Source organism: Erpetoichthys calabaricus, chromosome 1, assembly GCF_900747795.2.
Source record: "Erpetoichthys calabaricus chromosome 1, fErpCal1.3, whole genome shotgun sequence".
Lineage (NCBI taxonomy): Eukaryota > Metazoa > Chordata > Cladistia > Polypteriformes > Polypteridae > Erpetoichthys > Erpetoichthys calabaricus.
In genome coordinates, this window is record NC_041394.2 from 181,962,060 (window position 1) to 181,984,454 (window position 22,395).

A 22,395-nucleotide genomic window follows, 5' to 3' on the forward strand; every position below is an offset into this window, starting at 1 on the left:
GAAGGGAATATAAAAACAGAGAAAAAAAATAATTGGAGGGGGAAAAAAATGTTAAGTAACAGAGCAGACCTTTCACATTGAGTATATGTATGCTCAAATTTAACTACTTCATGTTCGGGTTCCTTTACTCTATGATTTAGTTTGATCTTTTAACATGTTGACCAATGAATTTAATTCATCCATTTTTCATACCTGTGTAATTTTAATCTATTATAGAGGAGCTGGAACCTATCCCAGTAACTAAACAAACATATTCAAAGACTCATCTCAAATAAAGACATATTATATATACAAACGCCAATGACACCAAGACACACCAGTATAGTTTTTTGTAGAACACAGCAGAAATACGAACCCAACAAAAACAAACAGAACATCTGTAAAGCTGTCAACTCTCACCAAAAGAACATTCATTAAAATTGTTCTCTTTTGAAAGAAGCATTTCTTCTTTTTCATAAAATGAGACTGATTAAGCAAGTTCCTGCTATAACTGATTCATGTAGCCATTCTTGCAGCAGCAGTTTTTAGCTTGTTATCCAAGTTGATGCAGAGATCTAAATGTGAATTTATACAATTTCATAAATGCTTGAAATGCTAATCCCTTTGCTTTAACTGCACTACAAGCTGTTACCATGTTTAACATTTTTTTGATAAAATTAATATACCATGGGTGTCCTTGCTGGCTATTTGCTGATAACCCTGTAAGAACCTTTTGTTTGTCTGGTATTAGTACAAGTCAGATAACACTTAACTTCAATTACTCACTTACTAATTGCTATATTAGACCTTAAATTAGTTAATCGGATTCCACTTTTACTGAGCCCCACAATTCTGTAAAATAGTTGTGTTGCAACAACACATCAAAAAATATTGCACATATAGCAGTACACAGCAAGGTACAACCATGAACAGACCAACATTCCCATAAACATGTAATGTAAACATGTAAACAAACTACATTGTAGGTATTTGTTATTTTTTCTTCCAGGACTCTGTGTCTTTCTAATTGGGAGCCAGGGGCACAAACCACTTTCCTACCATCACTATATCCAATCCTTCTTTAGAATTTGCAGCTACAGGATTCCTGCTACTTAAAACCCAAAAAGAACCCCTACCGAATGCTGAGCAGGGGGGGGGGAAAGACGCCCATTCCAACAATGCTGGCAGAACAAATGAAATGCTGCTGACAGCATGCCGATCTGAAGCAACACACACACTATAAAACTACTCCAACCTTACAAATTCTGCCATAGTTGTATCTTTCATTATTACACAAAAAAAGTAATGAAACTATAATAAAGATCTGTGTTTAAGGTTGTATCCCTTTAATAAAACATGAAAGTAGTGTAACAAAGGAAAGAAAGTGACTTAATACCATTTACAACCACAAAACTCTGTACAATGCTAATTTTTTTTTCTTTTTATTCTTTTGTACACAGACTTATAATTTTATTTTTTTTTCCTTTTCCCCCACTTTACTTGTGTATTCTTTGCTGCTGGACCTGTTGGTATTATTTATAAAGTATGTCATAATGTCCTGGTCTGTATAATAAATAAACATGTGGATCACTGCCTTCAGGGAAAACATGGTGATTGACAGTGCCACCCTCGCCACGGTCCATATACTCTACCAAGATTGACACATTCAGAGCCTGAGCCAAAGCAATGATGTGAATATGGTCACTCTCTTTTGACATGGGTTCCACCTCCTGAAGAGAAATAAACAGATGTTATATGTCTTTAATAAGAAAGAATCTGCAAAAGATCAGCAATGGAAATGAACACAATTCAAATTCTGTACATGTATCTTGTTTTAATTATGTAATGAAAACATTCCAGCACAGTATTTCAGGCTGTCTTTAAGAACAAAACATTACCTCTTTTTCACCCTTTAAGTTGATTCAACTTAATTTATTACTTCTCCATTGCAGTTGATCTTAACACAGTCTCAGAGGGGTTGCAGGACAGGGTTTTGAAAATAGGTGACACAATGCTTTAAAATACACAAAGTTATTGTTAAAATTCCTTCTTCTATTAGGCATCTTCAATTTGAATTGCCAAGGAACATCATCGCTGGTTGCTCAATTTGAAACCAGGGTAAGATTCTAAGAATGGTATGGACTTATAAGAATTATTATGGTAAAGATAAGAACTCCTGCCCGATATAGTTTGTGTCCAAAAACCATTCGCATTTTTCTTCCACCGTGTCCTCTACTAGCTTTTTGTGTAGCAAAGAACACTCAATAAAACATGGGAAGGATGCAGAAAGTGAATACATGCAAAACATACAAACTTTGCTCAGCTTGACAGATGGGCTTCACCTTTAGCAAAGCCTTACAAAGGATTCACATTTTGCTACAGTAATTATATTTTTAATATCTAATTACTGTTCTGTATGCCCAGTCTTTAGTCAAGTTAATGATCACATGGTTCAAATTTCTAATAAATCTGGCCACTGCTACAAACACTAGTAACACAGTCAGCAGGAAAACAGATATATCAGTGCTCCAATAGATACTCAATGCTGATAAAGATACAGACGTAGACCGAATAAATTTAACACCTTCTTGACCTTAATGTAGAACACTCTCACCTGCTGACAGAATTCCTTAATAGAGCGACCACCTTCAATAAAATGCTCAAAGAAGCCTCCTTCTCTTTGCAGGTACCCAGATGTTAGCAGTCGCAGATAAACAACAAGGTAATCTGATGTGCTCTGGTCATTGAAGGCATTTAGTAAATCAGTTATAGTGCCTTGCTTCTCCACTATTTCAATGAGGTCCATAAACTAAAAGAAAAACACAAATCACTATTATGCACCTCTCTTTGCGGAATTTATAAAATATGGCAAAGAATGAAATACTTGATGAATAACTAAGTAAAAAAACCAAGAGTATTTACTTTGACTACTTAACTCTGCAGCCTTAGCAACAATTTATAAGTAGCCATGCTGTATTAACACTAACATAGGCTGCCAAGTTAAACTGACTTCTTATCTATATTCTCACTAAGCTCTCACTATAAAGGAGAATTTATTATAAGTAAAAAGCAGTCTAAGAAGCTTTTCACTTTCAGAATTTACAGGAAAACCCATCTGCCCTTAGACAAATATACGAAGAATTAAATCATTCTTTGACTGACTTACTGTATTGTGGAAATCTTCAATTGTGAACTCAGTAAAGCCTTGGGTCACCAAGTCCAACTTGCTCTTTGCAGCCACAGCTTTAAACCTATTTGGTAAAAAAGTTAAACATGATTAATTTGATTTAAATGAAAAGAAACCAAGTATGTAAACATTTCTGGATGCCTTAATAATTTGGAACAGTTTCTATGTGTCAGCCAAAATTATTAGAAAATGTCTAACTTATTTTGTGGTTAATTTGAAATGATCTGCTTGCTATTGAGGTGCTGGACATTAATCATAATGTCACTGCGTTGTGATGTGTACATTTTATACATTGGGCTGCTACTCATTTTCTAGTGATAGCAAAACCTCAGTAATAAATATTCACAGGCAATTAAGTGTTTACTCAGACAATGCTGTCTCTTGGCTCAACAAATTGAGCATTTTGAAAAAGGCCCAAGTGGAGCTTACTGGCATACTCTGACCATTCAACAGCACTAGCTACTCTGTTCTTACTTCACGGTATAGATAAACTCTTTTCAGGATGATTAACAGATTATAACCACACAGCTTCCAACTCAGTTTTTAGTATACAAGATAATTGTGAGTCTGCAAGTGGATTAAGATATTCAAAAAGACTAAATAAAGCCTAAAATTAATCATAAAACTTCACAGAAAAAGACACGTTCAGGTCTGATCTTCAATTACAAGTCTGTGGGTGAAAGTATTTTGATATGGATTATCATAACTGGGAAAGAAATGTGGATTCATCATTAAGACAGTCAATGGAATGGCATCATTTAACACCTCTAAAACAGCATGTTAATGTTACTACTGCAGTAATTTTTTTTTGATACAGAAGAAGTAAATATCCATATTACTAACCGAGAATGCTAAACCGGATGATGGACGCAGGCACATCCGGCAATGGGCCGTAGCTGCAAAAAGACGTACTGCGCAGGCGCAAAAAGAGTCCGCGAGAGTCGGCTGAGGAGCCGAGAAAGGCGGACAAAAGAGGGCGAGAGAGGCGGATGAGGGGCCGCGAGAGGCGGACAAGACCACAGAACAAAGGAGTGAGCACAGGAAAAATGGAGAAATGAGGCGCAAAGAGCAACGAAAAAAGGAACAGGCACATAAAAAAGTATTCAAACGCAAGCAAAGCACGAAACACATTGCACACGAAACTAGACCCAAAAAAAAAAAAAAAAAAAAAAAAAAGAGGCTCGCACACAACAGCAAGGCACCCCCCCCTCCCCCCCCCCACAGGCACCGGACGGGACACACACCAAGAGGGGGATTCAACAAGCCCATGGAACACAAAAAAAAGAACACAAAACCACCCCACAGACCCTACAAGCAACGGACGGGACACACACAAAGAGGGGGATTCAAACAAGACACAGGAACACAAAAAGAAAGAAGACGCTCGCGCAACAACAATACTCACCCCCCCCCCCCCCCCCCCCACACACATCCATAAGAAGTGACACCCAAAGCCACATATTCTAAAGTGAACGTCATCACCTTCACACTAGACAGCATAGGTGTCAGCATAGGTGGATCTCCTTACAATAAAGCACTATTAACCGTTCAACTGCAGAAAAGGAAACATATTAACAGTGACTGCGATCGTCCTTATTACTTATCCATATTTCGCATGCTGAGAAAGAAACAAGTCATGAATACACAGTCACGGGTACAAAACGAAAAGGAAATGATAACAGGAACAAACACACGAACACGAAAGAAACAACAAAATAGACGGCTATGCAGCATAGGTGGATCTCATTACAATAAGGCACTATTAACCATTCAACCGCAGAAAAGGCTCCATATTAACAGTGAGTGCAATACTCCTTATTACTTATCCATATTTCTAAAAGAAAAAATGTCTCGACTCCAAAAATGCAAAGCTCAACTAAAGCTTCTCACTAACGATGTACCTAAAAGTAAAAACTTTATGAACTGCATTAGATCCTACAATAGTTCATTTGCTTTTGCATATACCGGAGTAAATATCAGGCCACCAAAAGGCAATGGACCATACTGCTTTCGCATATGTGCACAAATACTGCATCGCATTGGAACAGTGCACCCTGAAACAAATCAACAACGCAAATATGCACAAATCTACATCCTAGATCCACATTACGCAATCTATCAAAGTGTTGCATCGCAACAGGCACGGATTCAAAACGAAACACCTCCCGTCTCAGACATACGTTAATGGCAGCGAAGGCTACAACGGGCTTCTCACACAGCACAGGCAAATCGATTACAGCTCCAAAACAACACGTCCCAAATACTACACATGCAACAACGCGCCTCTCAAACGGCACAAGGAAAACATACACCAGGAAAATTCATTCGGATTAATGAATGTCATTTGCAATCATTGTCATTCAGTTCACTTCCCTGAAGAAACAACTGGCAATACAAGTTATACATTTACACGTTGTTGTCAAAAGGGTCAAATTAGACTGCCTTCTTTACATTCATATACTGAATATCTACAGAAGCTTATAACTGACGATGTACCTGAAAGTTAAATCTTTATCAACTGCATTAGATCCTACAAATCGGTATCCACTATGAACATTAACGGTGGCACTGCACGTGACATCCGTCTTGAAAAAATGTTGTTTATTGATGAATGTTCAATGACATGAAGTCACTTACTCAACACCATTCATAAACTTCTACAAACGTTTATGAATAATAATATTCGATTTGGAGGAAAGGTACTTTTATGAGGAGGAGATTTTAGACAGTGCTTAGCTATTCTTCCAGATGCCATGCACTCAGCTATTGTTCAGTGCACCTTAAAATACGCAGACAATTGGCATTACTTTCAAAAGATACAGTTAGTAAAAAAGATACGATGTCCAGAACCAGATCATAACAATTGCTTATTACAACTGAGAGATGGTACACTCACCAATACAGATGGACTTCAGCCACATATTATTACAATTCCTCAAGCCTTTATCTGCGACGACTTAGTTACAGAGACATTTGGAACAGCAATCTCATTAGACCAAATGCCCCTTTTAACACAACGCACTATATTATGTCCAAAAAATATTAATGTGGAAAACATCAATACCCAAGTCATTCCATTACTTCCTGGAGAGACACAACTCTTTCTAAGCTCTGACAAACTTGACTCTGATCACAACAATAACCATCTTAAATGACCTTACAAGTTCTGAGCTGGAATTACCTTTTACACTTAAACGGCGTGTACAAAGACATTTTCAAATAAACCTTTACACTGTGCCACACACTTTATTGTTTGATTTCTATTTGCATCATCTACACCGTCACACTATTCTATATCTCATTCATACATCACGCTCTTTGTCATTCCCAACACCAGGGGTTGGCGAGCGAAGCGAGCAGGGGGCGGAGCCCCCTAGTGGTAAACATAACCAGTAAATTTGACAAACATTAGCCCACATCGTCAAACCACTAACTGTACAACTCTGAAAAAGTACTATCAAAAACATTGCTGAAATTCTCCAATTTACTATGCACAACAGATACTATGCAAAAAACTGAAAACACTATACAATTACAAAATTAACTCCCCATCCATATTCAGCTCAGATATTGCTCACTTAGAAATAACTAGATGGACTACACTCAGCATCTTAAAGACACTCTATAATGAGGTTTTAGCAATAAATAAAACTGTATTGCAAAACTGTCAGCAACCATCACATAAATTGTCATCACCTTAAACATTTAGATATGACTGTCTGGAAATCCACAAAAATTATTAATTTCAATTCCACACATTTTCATTACTTAATCCCATTCCTTCCAAAGAAAGGCAGAGATGTTCACTTTCCAGCCATGTTTAGAGGTTTGCTTTTTCTTTTACAAACAGCAAGCGAAAAAGAGTACAAAGGATTGCCCCTTACAGTGTTTCAGTAGGCATCCCAGCCTAGATACACTGAATTTGAACTCTGCATCTTTATGGCTTTTTGTTTTTATTTACTTTCACACTGATAATTTCAAAGTAAACATTTCCTGTTTCTGAACACATAATCCTCACTTCCACAGGTCATGCACCCTTTTCAGCATTATTCAATAGTGGGCCACGAGTGCACATTATTGTATAAATGCTGCTACTCTATTAATGAAGCTTGCCCCAGACAACTATTCTAATTATGCTAAAATTATTTCTCATTCATAAACTGCCACAAGATTGAAGGGCAACTCAAAACAAACATATACACAAAATAATCAGTATTTGTTGTGCTCATTACAAATATTTAACTGGTTCTCAAAATAACATTCTATATGAAAAGATAAAAAAAACAACATAGGAAAGTTGATGAAAACCGGGGGAGAGGCATAATATTTGTAATGGACTGTAGCTTACTGGAAAATAAACCAAAATAAACAAAATCTGCAATTGCTTCAAAGTCCCCACACCCCTGCATATGCACTATTGTCACTTTTGGCATAGAAAGAGGGGGGGGGGGGGTACATAAAAGGAAATAGACAGAGAGAGTGATCACACAGCACCAAGTGCAAACGGGGGAACCCCATGCAGCACATCTCAAATCCCCCTCCTTTTCAACATTAACCAGTTATATCTACACTGTCAATTCAGCCTGCGCCTGTAGCGGTCTCCTCAGTGTAAAAGTCAATCCCCACTCCACTACATGATTTTTATTTCAGAAAATGAGACAGCTACTACTTCTTCCACTTATTATTAAAATAGGCTGGTGGATCATAATCAACATATAACATCCATCCATCCATTTTCCAACCCGCCGAATCCGAACACAGGGTCACGGGGGTCTGCTGGAGCCAATCCCAGCCAACACAGGGCACAAGGCAGGAAACAATCCTGGGCAGGGTGCCAACCCACCGCAGGACACACACAAACACACCCACACACCAAGCACACACTAGGGCCAATTTAGAATCGCCAATCCACCTAACCTGCATGTCTTTGGAATGTGGGAGGAAACCGGAGCGCCCGGAGGAAACCCACGCAGACACGGGGAGAACATGCAAACTCCACGCAGGGAGGACCCGGGAATCGAACCCAGGTCCCCAGATCTCCCAACTGCGAGGCAGCAGCGCTACCCACTGCGCCACCGTGCCGCCCCATATAACATTGCATTCTATGCAAATATTGCACCAATTGCAAAAAAAACTTCACTAACAAACAACTCTGTCCTCATGTATGATTTAAGATGTGCATTCATATTTGTCTTCTGGCTATTCACTAACTATTAACTCCATATTTAAAGAGAAACATACAACAGCACACTAAACTATCCTCCAAACACACAGCTGCTTTGGGCATTATCAAGGTCAAATAATGCAGAGGTATCAAAGTCCGCAGCATTTACAAATTTCAGAATGTTTCTAACAGTGATGGCTGCTCATATGTAATAAATGATGAAACATAAAAATATTACAAAAAATCAACATACACTAATGGAAAGTGAAAAAGAACACCGAGACAGAATTCAGTTTGGAGTACTGTAATACAATAAGGTAAATACAAGGCAGATGATGTTGTTGATAAAGTCAGAGGAGCACCCGTTGGCGATACAGAGCATAATCACCACATTGCCATCAGCAGTACTCACAGCAATAAAGAAACAGTTGTTAGGGTCATCCCCTGTGTTGTACAATACTCTGATAAAATGTCACCATGTAAAATCTGCACAAGTAGCAGTTTAAGCAGGGTTGCATTGTGGACCTTTCATTAAATAGAATAATTAGTAATGATAGGAAAAGAGGGACACCAGAGCCACAGAACTGGTTCTGGACATATGGATGCATGTTAAGAATGTTAAGAATGCCACATCACAAAACAGACTGTCACAGACTGAACAACCTACACATAACTGTCCATTTGAAAAGCATAGATTCCTAAAATCTACTTTTAATCAGCACTGGAGATAACTGGGGCAATAGCAAAAATCCTAAATTTAACAATGCCTTCCCTTAAAAAAACAAAGAGGTGGGCTAAGAATTCCCATAAAACTGCAAGTAATATTGGCAATATTAAATATGTATGACACTCACTCTCACACTAACACACAGCTTAAACACTGATTTCATATAATATGTTTTCTACTGCTTCTCGTTCTTGTGCCCGACTGATCACATAATACTCTCAGTCCTAAAATTGACTGGCTTGTAGTACAGTACAACTGATTAATGCTAAACTTGCTACAATCACAACAGCCCAGAACTATTAAACAGGTCAACCTATCACTGAAAAGCTACAGTAAATCAAAGTAGTGACGCAAAGCTTACTGAGCTTTCAGAATAGTACCAGAACAAGAGTCATAAGCACGAATGCTGCTGGTGTTCCCATGAAGAACAGCAAAAACAAAAAATAAAAAAAAAGTTGGTCCATGATTGACACTCTATACCAGATGAAGAGAGAGAGGGAAATCTAATTAAGTAGCAGAATATTATCAAGTGTTTTGGTAGATTAGGGGTGTTCCTGTGTGCACAATTAACCACCAACAGCACATTTGTTACTTGTTAAAAAAATACATTTCAGTAGATATAGAATTATACTACAATTGTTTCTATAATGAAACATGCATTTATGGCATCCAAACATATGAAACATGTTTTCTTTAGATTGAATCAATTCAAAAAATGTGCAAACGTATGTAGTTTAATAAAAAGAAATCATACACTGCATAATATGGATTTGTTTTTGATATTGGTTGACCAAAATTCTATATTACGGTATTTTTCTAAATTATACCGGTTTCACAGTATTCAACAGTATTTTTCCCCCATGCATGAGTGGATGTTAACCACATTTTCCACTGCAATTACTGCAGTAGACTGGCTAAGAATAACATATTCCAATGACATGAGAATTGTACATAGTACAAAAAAACATTTCAATGTGCACACAAGTATTAATACAGGCTTGCATGGCCCCATAAAGTGATAGTTTTCAATGGGGTGGCACTATTGAAGAGAAGGAATCACATTGCATGACAATTGCAGTCAAAATATAGAACATTTTTATTGAACAAATTTTGCAAACCACTTAAACATATTTTCAACCATCCAAATAGGTATTTAGACTTAGTAAAATATCCAGAGGTGCTTGTCAAAAGTTGCATTGCACTGAACATTTCTTGGAAAAGGAATAGTAAATATTTTTTGTAAATCAACTACACTTTCTGTTCATGTTAATCTCTGTCCACTGACGTGTTAAAGTAACTTTTTGAACAACTTTACCATCATTAAACTGCATAATATTTAAACTAAGAAATAATAACAAAATAAATAATAGTGCAACTTCCAGTAATAATACTATTACCTCAAGGCTTCAAGCCCACTAACATTACACAGTATTCACCAAATAAAAATAATAAAACAATGACATCTTTACCAACTGAACCATCATTAAGGCAATTTGCATTAATATGGACCTTGCTTCAATCTAGGCCAGCAGGAATGCATAGTGGATTGGCTGCCTGGCTGTCTTTGTGAGACAGATGTGCAGGGGTTACCATTGCAGTGAGACGTAATATGGTTTGTACCTTGTGTCATCGTAAGTGTCGGTCATCCCAGGCGAACATTGCCATGGGTGCATCAGCTACAGGAACGTGTTCAGCACTACGATCAACTGTGGACCAATCAGCTGATCCCGGTACCTCACTTTCGTTGTCGATCTCCATCTCCAGATCACCTGCATCAGAATCGGAGTCCGACAAATCAAAGTCTGATTCAGCGATAATATGAGAAAAGTTTTGCTTTGATCTCTCCACATGCCATTTTAGAAGCTGTTTCCTCTACTCATGCACGTTCAGGGAATCGAGGTCAAATCAACAAAGCCAACTTTCCTTCTAACAAAAGTGTATCGAAAAACGCTGTAACAACAAGATCACTGATCTCTATTGATCGCTAGCTAGACTGAGGCATCTCACAATGTGGGAGTTTCCAGAAACATATTGTACTGCATCGCTCGGGCCACAGAAACATTTGCTTGCCGCAGCAACTTGAAAATTTATATTTTACACAATTTTATATAAATTATTGTCTCACTTTCAACATCATAACTTCGGAAAATCTAAGTTGAACCATCAAAAGTAGGGGACTACCTGTACTGACTGATAATAGAGAACAGAAAACTGATTATACACACATTCATTGTACATTTCATATTACTATGGTATGTTTTACTACCATTACTTAAAATAGTTTATTATTTTAATAACTATTACATACCTATGGCTGTGTGATGCCTGTGTCCACAGCACTGGTACTCAAAACATGTTTGCAGCTAAGGTGGTGCAGCAAATTGCTTGTGTTGCCGCCTCCGGCGACAACTTTAGCTCAACAGCATTTGCAGTAAATAGTTGTTTGGTCCCATCTGACGTTTTAAAACCAAAGTATCTCCAAACAACAGACAAGGCTCCTTTTTTCGGCAAAAGTTCTTCTGTGTCATCATGTTCAACTTTATCGTCTGCTACAGCTTCAGTTTTGAAATGTTCTCTGCCTATTTTCACCGCTCAATACCTCCACTAACGCATGTACTCCGCTGCATGCATGTTTACAAGTGTAGCAGTGAAAAAGGTCCCCCCTTAAACAGTTTCCAGTTGCACCACATTCCAAACATTGTTTAGGCTATTTAAACTATGTTGCGGTATAAGAAAAATCCGTATCATAAAAAAAATAATAAACGGTTTTCGGTATGAACTGGTATACCTCCCAGCACTAGTTGACACTAAATTGAGTTAAGCGGTTATTTTTCAGCATTTCACAAAATCGAGCTAATATTGTATAGAATTTATCTTCACTTTAGTCAGTTAGGGCAAAAATTGCCCTTTGCAAAATATTTTCTACATGGTTTCCAATCTGTGTTAAGTCTGACTCTGACCTTTTTATATTTATCGCCAAACAAACTTTAATTGGAAATTGCTTCCTTTTAAGCTTAAACTGGGATTCTGCTGGAATAACAATGTATTTTCCCAGTGGCATTTCCAGATATCACAGTTGTCTAATAAAATTATGGAGATTTTAAATGTAATCGCAGGGACCAAGCTTGGACTGTGTCTACTGTAAGTCTCAACAACTTGCCAACTTATAAAAGTCACCTATCAACATAAACCCCCACAATTTAAGCTACTAAGTTTTTTCTCTCACATCCCAAAGAAAAATAAATATGCAAAACACAAAAAATGTCAGGGATCTGAACCTAAGACTCAGGAGTTCTGAAGCAGCAGTATCAACCTGTGTGCCACAATACCACTCCTTTCTAATAATAATAATAATAATAAATTTTATTTATACTGCACTTTATATAAACAATCTCAAAGTGCTACAAAGTAAAATAAAGTAATAAAAAAAAGACCTATAAAATACTTCAATAATAAAATATCTTTCTAAAAAGATAAGTTTTTAAATCTCGTTTAAAAACATCAATCGACTGTGGGGCTCTCAGGTAATCCGGGAGGGCATTCCACAGTCTCGGCGCCACAGAAGAAAAGGCCCTGTCACCCATGCTGCTGAGCTTAGTTCTGGGAACTTGAAGAGTGTTAATGTGTATAGAGCAGAGGGTACGTGAAGAAGTATGACGGGTAAGGAGTTCCTGTAAATAATGGGGGGCATGCCCATAAATACACTGATGAGTAAGGAGGGAAACCTTATACTCTATTCTAAGTGAAACAGGGAGCCAATGAAGGGTTTTCAAAACAGGAGTGATGTGGTCATACTTTCACACCCTCATCAGAATTCTGGCACCACAGTTCTGAATATACTGGAGTCTCTGGATACTCTTACCAGGAATCCCGATAAAAAAAAGCGCATTACAATAATCCAACCTGGAGGAGTCAAAGGCATGAACAAGCCTCTCTGCATCCACCAGGGTAAGTATAGGGCAGAGTTTAGCAATGTTCTTGAGATGATAAAAAGAAGATTTACAAAGATATTTAATATGGGTGTCAAAAGTGAGTTGAGAATCCATTTTAATACCCAAATTAGTGACAGACATAGAAAGAGGAATGTTTTGACCAGAGAAAGTAATACCAGTAATGACAGAAGAACGAAGATGATGTGGTGTGCCAACTAAGGTGGCTTCTGTTTTGGATATGTTTAACTGAAGAAAGTTAAGCCTCATCCATGCCTCTATCTCCTCCAAGCAGGTAGTCAAAGTAGATGTTGGCAGAGCAGCATTAGAGGAGGTGGGAGTAGTCCTGAGGTAAAGCTGAGTGTCATCAGCATAACAATGGAAAGATAAACCATGTCTGCCAATGACAGTTCCAAGGGGAAGCATATAGATGTTGAAGAGAATTGGGCCCAAAACAGAGCCCTGTGGGACACCACAGGTAACATTGTATAGGATTTTGCGCTACCCAAGGCAATGCACTCAGTTCTACCAGTCAGGTACGATATAAACCAGTTATGAACATTTCCAGAAAGTCCAATAGTGTATTGCAGACGATGAAGGAGAATATTATGGTCTATCATGTCAAAAGCAGCTGTCAGATCAAGAAGGATAAGTAGAGAAGGAAAACCAGTATCTGCTGTCATTAGAAGGTCATTAGTAACCCTGACCAGGGCTGTTTCAGTACTATGGCCAGGGCGAAAACCAGACTGAAACTTCTCAAACAAGTTATTCAGTTTGAGGTGATCATGAAGCTGAGCTGCAACTATTTTCTCCAGAACTTTATAAAGAAATGGAAGATTGGAGATGGGCCTATAGTTACAGAGAACTTCAGGATCAAGGGTGGATTTTTTCAATAGAGGTCTGATGACAGCAGTTTTTAATACAGAAGGAATATGACCAGTCAAAAGAGAATGATTTATAATCCTAGTGATAAGTGGAGAGACCGCAGAGATGTTGGCCTTCAGCAGAGCTGAAGGGAAAGGTCCAGGGAACTAGTAGACGATTTCATTTTCCTAATAACGGCCTCCACCTCTTCCCATGTGGTAACAGAGAAAGAGCAAAGGGGCTGGACAATCTCAGACAATGAATCGACAGTTGGAAAAGGCAGGATGTCCATGGTGGAGAGATGCAAGCGAATGTTATCAACCTTTTGTTTGAAAAAATTAATATGCATGTTGCACCTCTCATCGGTAATCTCAGAGTAAACAAATGAAGGAGGTTTTAGAAGGTGATTCATATTTGAGAAAAGTTTTTTGGGATTCCTGGCACTATTACTAATAATAGTGGAATAGAACCTGGACCGTGCAGCCTTCAAAGCTTCTGCATACGCCCTCTTATGTTCCCTATAAGCCTGTTTATGAACAGTCAATCCAGAAGCCTCGAGTCGCCGCTCAAGGACATGCCCAGCCGCCTTCATTTTTCGCAGCTCACAGGTATACCAGGGAGCTGAGCACAAAAATGAGACGGACCTAGATGTTAAGGGGGCGTGAAGGTCCAGGAGATTGCTTAGGGACTGGCTGTAGAAATCCACAAGGTCATCAACAGTGCAGGAGCTGGTAAAATCAGAGGAGAGAAGTTTAAGGTCCAAGGCATCCACATTAATGTTCTTCAGATTTCTGAAATGAATCTGTCATTTTGGTTTGGTACAAGAAGGGAAAAGAGGCAGCTCCATTGACACTACTTTATAATCAGAAATACCAAGATCATATACTTGTAGATTACTAATTGAGACAACATTTGAAATGACCAAATCAAGTGTATGACCCCTAGAATGTGTAGGGACATTAACATATTGTTTTACATTAAGAGAATCTAATAGCTCAAGGAAATCAGCATGAGATAACCTGTGGGATTGTCAACTTGAATATTTATATCTCCAAGGATTATGATGTTAGCAGAAGTAGCACAAAGTGTTGTGAAAAGATCAGTCATTTCCAGGATGAAGGCAGAATTGGGTTTTTGAGGTTGATTAATAAGGAGAACAGTCATGGGAGTAGGAGGCTTACATTTAAATGCAAGGCACTCGCAGGAAGATATTGCAGGTATCAAGTAGGGGACAACAATAGATCCTGAGGGTGGATGATACCTAAGCCACCACCACGCCCAGTACTGCGCGCTGCCTCCAAGTAGCTGTAGCCAGAAGGACAGGCTTCATTAGAGCAGAGTAAACCTCTGACTGGTGCCAGGTTTCTGTTAGACACATGAAGTCAAGTCCTTTCTCCCAAATATGTTCTTCAATCAATGTGGATTTATTACCAATGGATTAAGAATTAAACAATTCAAATTTGACCGATAACTGTGGAGTAAATCTCTGTACAGGTCGTAAAACATTAAAATCCACTCCACGCAGCTTAAAATCTGCTCCATAACACAATTCCAACCAATGATGTAGGGATATCGCAGCGTTTTTCACAATGGCTCGGGTATTTCCCATGCTAGAGTGCAGAGATCTCGCGATATTTCCAATGTTAATAGCAGTTGGAGCAACGGTGCTCCAATTCTTCCTTTCTAAGAAAAGAAATGTACTTTCACATTAAGACTGACAATTGATCCTGGACAAATATGATAAGAAATAAATCAAAACCATACATTTTAGTATATCCTTTACTTTTGTGTTAATCAAAGACTAAATACCTAGTGTTATCAGGATATATATATAAAATTAGTCATACCCACCTACTTACACATCTCAGGATATGCCCAGGTGAATCTCCATGTAACTCAATGTCCGCTTGCTATTCTGCACATTGCAATTGAGAAAGTGAGTCCAATCTGTATACTACAAACCTAGGTAGTTTACTTCCTTTGGCAATTTTAACTTGGATGTACATATGTCTTCACTACTCTAGAATTGAAAGGTGATCAGCATAGATAAAGATGTGTCCTTTATCACTTCTTTAAGATTTTTACATTCAATATTCTTGTCATATTCCTTCAAACAAACAATGCTACCACAAGCTGCCATTTCAGCGAAAATGATTTTATATATTTAAAAGCAAACTACTACATACTAGAGTATCCACCGATTTACTTTAACTTCTTCTGTAGATTTAACCAAACTATGTTACATTTTTATCTAAACCATTTATATAAAGAAGGCAACACATTTCATGCTGCATTACAGCCAACTCTGCACCCACTTTGCCACTTAAATTTTAATTAGTATATTATTACAAAAAAAATGAACATAAAAACAGTAGAAGCTTCACACCTTAGGATGAATTTATCTAGCATTCAGAGAGAGGTGGGGAACACTGAAGCCAAATGGGCTATGTTCTATGACTCAAATGCTGAGGCAGCTGCACAGAGCTGTTGACATAAGGTCACTGGTGTCTGCTACGGTGGTGAACCCTGAACCAAGTGATGGAAGCGAACGGTAAAGGAAGCTGTCAGAATGAAGAAGGTGGTCTTCTAAGCTTGGCTAACTTGTGTGAACTCCAGAAGCAATAGACAGTTACCAACATACAAACCAAGTGGTGATGGCTGTTGTAGAGGAGTCCGGTGTGGCCATGGAAAATTGCTTTGAAGCCAACCAAAAGTCATCTTGGCAAACTGTCAGGCAACTCGGAAGAGAGAACCTGTGCTTCATTCATGCAGTTTATACCATGGATGGAGTGCTACTCAACTCACCTGGGGATACAGTCAAGCAGTGGAAGGAGCATTTTGAGGACTTTTTAAACCCCACTGACACACCCTCCTTTGAGGAAGCAATGTCAGAGGACTCACCCTTACTAGAGTTGAGGTAACGGAGGTAGTTGAACTCCTCGGTGGCAAGGCTCCACTGTGTGGATGATATTCATTTTGGGTTCTTAAAGTCTCTAGATGTTGTTGAGCTGTCTAAGCTGACATGCCTCTTCAACACTGCATGGAGGGCAGGACAGTGCCTCTGGGCTGGCAAAAGGGACTGGAGGGTTTATCCAACTTTGGGGATCACACTCCTCAACCTCACTGGGGAGGCCTATGTCAGGGTTCTAAAAAGGATGATCGAACTGTTGGGCGAGCCTTGGATTCAGGAGGAATAAGGAGGATTCTGCCATGGTCGTGGAACAGTGGACCAGCTTTTTAATCTTACAAGGATTTTGAAGAGCTCAATGGTGTATGCACAACCAGTCTAAATGTGTTTTATCGATTTGGAAAGGCATATGACTGCATCCCTCAGTGTGTCTTGAGGTTGGTGGTATGGGTGCTTCAGGAGTATGGGGTACCAGGCCTGCTGTTACAGGCTATTCAATCCCTGTACAACCAGTGGGAAGAAGGGAGTGGAAGAATGACCAGCAGATCGAAGCTGCATCCACAGTTATAAGGATATTGTATCAGTCAGTCAGTCATAGTGAAGAGGGGGCCTGAGTCAAAAGGCAAATCTCCCAAATTAGAGATTGATCTACGTCCCTTTCCTAACCTATGGTCACCAGCTGTGGATAATAATCCAAATATTTATGTTTTACATTTACTTATTTGGCTGATGCCATTATCCATATATCGAAAGAAGATTGTAAATTCCAAGCACTACATACATAGTACATTTACGTTATGTGTGGATTTTTATTATTGTTATTTTTACTTTTTTGGTTGTGGTATGTTTCTAAAACATGAAATGCTTATAACTTAAGCAGTGTACCTGAAAAGACACACATGGAAACTGGAGCTTTAAAATGAATGCTTAAAAATACAGCCCTTCACAAAGACAGGGTTCTAATTAATGTAATCAAAAAGAAAGCAGAGATGTACATGCTCCAGTAATCCATATACAAAACATATATAAAATCACGCACGACTTTGTTTATTTGCTGTAATAATTACATTTTTTCCAGCTATATCTTCTTTTTGCTTATAGATGCCAGAATATGTAATGTTATGTACCAATACACAAGTCACTGTGAGTTTTTATTTGTAGTGGTTCACAAACTAAGGAGCAATTTCCCTCATTGTTATTAAGTATTTAGTGGATAGGTTAATTCAGATCAACTAACAAACTCTTAAAACAGGTGCTTATTAGAGAACAACTAAGTTGATACATGTAGAGCAAAAGTTTACAGAAGAGCACATGATTGTCCATCCATCCATTTTCCAACCTGCTGAATCCGAACACAGGGTCACGGGGGTCTGCTGGAGCCAATCCCTGCCAACACAGGGCACAAGGCAGGAACCAATCCCGGGCAGGGTGCCAACCCACCGCAGAGCACATGATTGTGTTCAATATAATCAGTCCATATAGAGTGCACTGGACGGACTGACACAGGACATCAGGGGAGTACAATGCAAGACTAAACTCATCATCCATTTCCCATTCACAGCTGAAGCAAAATGCAAAAACAACTAATATTTTTTACCATTGTTTCTCATTATTTCAGCCAATATGTGTAAAGTAAGTGTCAATTAAGGGATAGACTGTGTTTAAAACTGTGGGTTGGCTACTAAAGTAAGTGAAATATGCACTACCAAAAACTAAAAGGCTCCTCAAAAACAGGTAATTTTATCACAGCAATAGAAAAATCAAAAAAAGTAATGCCAACAAACATAACAGCAAAGCTACAGGGCTAGGAATGCCTCACCCAAAATGCACTGTAAATTGAGCTTTTTTATGATGACACATGATAACTATTCAAAAATGCAAACAAGCAGATCCTGGACATGATGTGTAAAAAATAGATCTGTAAATATCACAACATTCCATTGTGTGCTCACAGTAATAAGATGTGTTAAATGGTGTGGGGAAAAACACACAACTGTTAAATTACATCTGAAAGTCTTTTTTCAAATAAGACTTTTTTGTTTCATGCCCTAATCATATTGGAATGGTAACATTCAGTTAGGCAACCCTATACTTCAGTATCATAGAAGAGTATTTACTTCAAAAAAAGATGAAGTGTTTTGAGGAACAAAGATTTGCATCAGTGCTGCTTCTTTGAATATTACTTTTTAGAGTTCAAGAACTGTGGAGTGAACATTAGCATGGATACTGCGCCCACAAAGCGAATAACCTTACAGACCTGTGCAGCTCTTTACTGTTGTCAAGGAGTGCCTCCAGATGAGAAAAGCCAAATGCTCTATAAAAACAGTTCCCATCCGGCCGAGTCTTGCGAATGTAAGAATATTTTTTGTGCAAATCCTATTAAAATAAAAACAACGAACAATCTTCAAAAATGGCATATTTTATGAATAGTATTAGGCAAAACTATCATTAACATAAAAAATCCAGTTTTTTCATATGAACAGTGACTTTCAGTTTTTTAATTAAGGCAATAAAAAAAAAATTAGGCTACATAGGCTTTTTTGATTAATAAAGCATCTATTGGAGTTTCAAGACTGAAATTGAAAATGTGAATCTCAAACATAGAGAAGCACATTTACAGTTTATTACAGCTTTTGGGCTTTTTTATTCAATGCCCATCTTAAAAGAGATACTGATGTTACTTCTAAGAGCTCTACCCAAAAGAATATTATGATATCCCAGTTTTTTATTTAAAATATAACAAGAATGCTATGTCTGAAAAATAACAATACACCAACAGCTATTTCTTGTTGTTTTCAGCTTCTGTATTTACATTATAAATACAACTGAGAAAGTGATAATGGACTGTTTGTGGGGGATGAACTGCAAAAAGTAACTTGCCTACATTAAATTTTTACTCGTAGCAATTATGCAATATCGTATGAAAGATTACCACCAAAAAACTGAAAACAGAGCACTAGCCTTGATTTTCTGCTGGTAGACAATATCATCCAGAGCATATTCCTTATTCAGCACTGAAAGTTCCTGTCTGTCTGACACAAGAGGGTTACTGGTGGCGATCTGTAAAACGAAAAAGAGATTTCTTCTGAATAAAGTCATATCTGCTCCACCCCACAGAAATCTGTCACTGTAAAGAATCTTTCCTACAAAGACCCACCTCCTGTTGAATACGGTCTTGCTGTGCCATAATTGCCTCATCATATGCCAGGCAGTTCACCCCTATTCAAAAATAAATAAACCTGCATGTTATGAAAATAAAGGCTGCTGCAAAACATTTCATTTCACATATTACCTTTACTATAACATGATTTTACCAAGCCATCAATTTTAATATTATTAAAGCGTTGACAATTTTAACTCCCTGCTGTAACTACTGCAGTCATTTACCCAGAGGTATCTACACACTCAAATTTCAGTTAATGTTGCACTCAGGGAAAGGAGAGTAAATTTCTGTAGTGGTACACTTAAGGGTATCTATAAATTTTTAGGAGTACCAGATACCCTATAAAATGTTCAATATTAAACCTAGACTTTAATCGTGTTGTAATCAGTCTTCAACATTAAACCATCTTACATAATTATTTTGCTACAGCTGTTGGTACATCATGCCTCATAGTTCTCTTGTCTTTTATATGACTATTTAATGGCTATCAGGGCTACTGCCATTAGACACAACTTTTAACTTTGGTCAAGGAACTTTTCAAATGTGCAATGCCTAGGTTCAAAAGTGGGAAAAACCAAGTCACAGCAGATTTTTCCAAATGCTACACCTCCTCTGTCATTTCACACATTATTTTCATCTTCTTACATCTAATATATAAAGCAGAGTCTATGTTTGTTTGTCTGCCATACAAATCTGTACCAGGCGTCCAATCGCCACCAAACTGGGCATGGGGCTGCTTTGTGACCAGGAGGAGGTCATGGGGTATGTTTGGTTGGGAAAAATGTCCTTGGTCAAACGCAGGACACCTTTTGACCGACACAACATTCACAAAAAGTCCCCGTACTTATCATCGACAAGATGGCTGCACGTTACAACAGACATTAACAGCGGCGCCATCTAGCGGCACGTTTGGTCTCTGTGCATCCCTCTTTGCCAATGTTTCTTTAAATTACCAAGACATTGCAGAAATGTGAGAAATATGAGAAAGCCGACTGCTTTCATCGCGTGAAGGGAAACTGCCGTATGGATGTAAAACGTGAACGACCCAGTGCGCATGACTGGCTTTCCGTATTTGTGGTGCTATTTGCTCGCTTCCGACTCAAAGTAAGATTTCAGTCTTGGTCTTTCTGACTGACTAGTGCTATTTGTTCACTTTCCGACATATTGTAAATAACGTACATTCACCTCACTCTGGTGCTTATTCCGTACGTAATACCATGTGACACATTATAATTGTCCTGCTTTTCGCTAATATACCCATGCCACCAAAAAAAAGACATGGCATTAGAAAGTCCACTTCAGATGCCACAAAAAAAATCTATTTCAGGGCCGTCTCAAACATTGCGCAAAACGTCAACATGTTTTCATACAAAGAATTCCGCCGATTCTGAATGACTTACCCTTTGATTTCAAAAGGCTAGAATTTCCTATTCGTTTGGATTTTGCTATGTGAATTACTAAAGGCTGAAGGGCAATCACTCCAAGTTAAAGACATCAATTTGGAAAATCCATGCTTTTCACATGGACAACTCTACGTTACATGTTCTACAGTGGGCAATCCTCACAATTTGTTCATTTTCGGAACCCAAGGACAACACAAAAAATATACTGTATCCAACGCCTCTAAAATGACCACTTATATTACCTATTACAATAAAATGTCAATCAGAAAAATGTTTGTTCAATTTTTATGTTCTGTTTCTTTCATTTGGGAAATTCACCAGTTATAGATTCCCGGGCAACGCCGGGTACTCCTGCTAGTTTCCCATCAAAGACATAATATCAAACTGGCACATCAGTTGAAAAATAACAGTAGTCATTCTGCAACGTGTACATAGTACAGTGAAATTCTTGCTTGCATATACTAACATCATGAAACATGTCACCGGTTTCCACTGCCATGATAAAATGTGTCAAATATGTAAGTCCATCAATTACCATAAATTATCGTACTATAATTTACAAAGATCAGATACTGCAACTACAGACCAATCGAGATATAAACCATAATATTTCCAACCAAACTTAATCCAAACAGCTTTTTTTTTGCAGTACAAGAGCTGCAAAAGAGGCAACAAACTCAGGCTTATCATTACAAATAACACTTGATATAATAAAACATAAAAAAAAAAATGTTTGGACCTCCAGGTGGTGTAACTGAGGAAAGTCAATGAACAAAAAAGCAAGTTAAAAGAATTATTTTTGTGTCAGCTGGACAAATGTCTCCCGTTGTATCATGCTGATTAATCACTGAATTGATCCTTAATCAGTCATCTAAGGAATTGCAATGTTTTCAGACAATTATCACAAAAGCACATTTTCACCAGAGTAATAATTTGGGATAACAATTGCCAGGGATCTCATGATACATTTCCATCATGGTATAATAATACTGAAAACATTTTATGTTTTGAAATGCAAAGTAATATAATTTATTTCTACATATTGCAATTTATTACACCACTGTTACATGA

At 38.0% G+C, this 22,395-nt stretch overlaps 1 protein-coding gene across 1 annotated transcript in view; it reads right to left on the reverse strand.

The window, feature by feature from the left end:
- Positions 1–1,304: 1,304 nt before the first annotated feature.
- otub1b (OTU deubiquitinase, ubiquitin aldehyde binding 1b) overlaps positions 1,305–22,395 on the reverse strand; it is a 33,915-nt gene continuing 12,824 nt past the window's right edge. Inside the window, exons 2-7 of the mRNA XM_028809481.2 lie at positions 19,916–19,977; positions 19,720–19,818; positions 19,016–19,134; positions 3,146–3,230; positions 2,594–2,788; positions 1,305–1,709 (exon numbers count right to left, since the gene is read on the reverse strand). Coding sequence (XP_028665314.1) covers positions 1,512–1,709; positions 2,594–2,788; positions 3,146–3,230; positions 19,016–19,134; positions 19,720–19,818; positions 19,916–19,977 — 758 coding nt within the window. The 3' untranslated portion in view covers positions 1,305–1,511. The remainder of the gene's footprint in view (positions 1,710–2,593; positions 2,789–3,145; positions 3,231–19,015; positions 19,135–19,719; positions 19,819–19,915; positions 19,978–22,395) is intronic.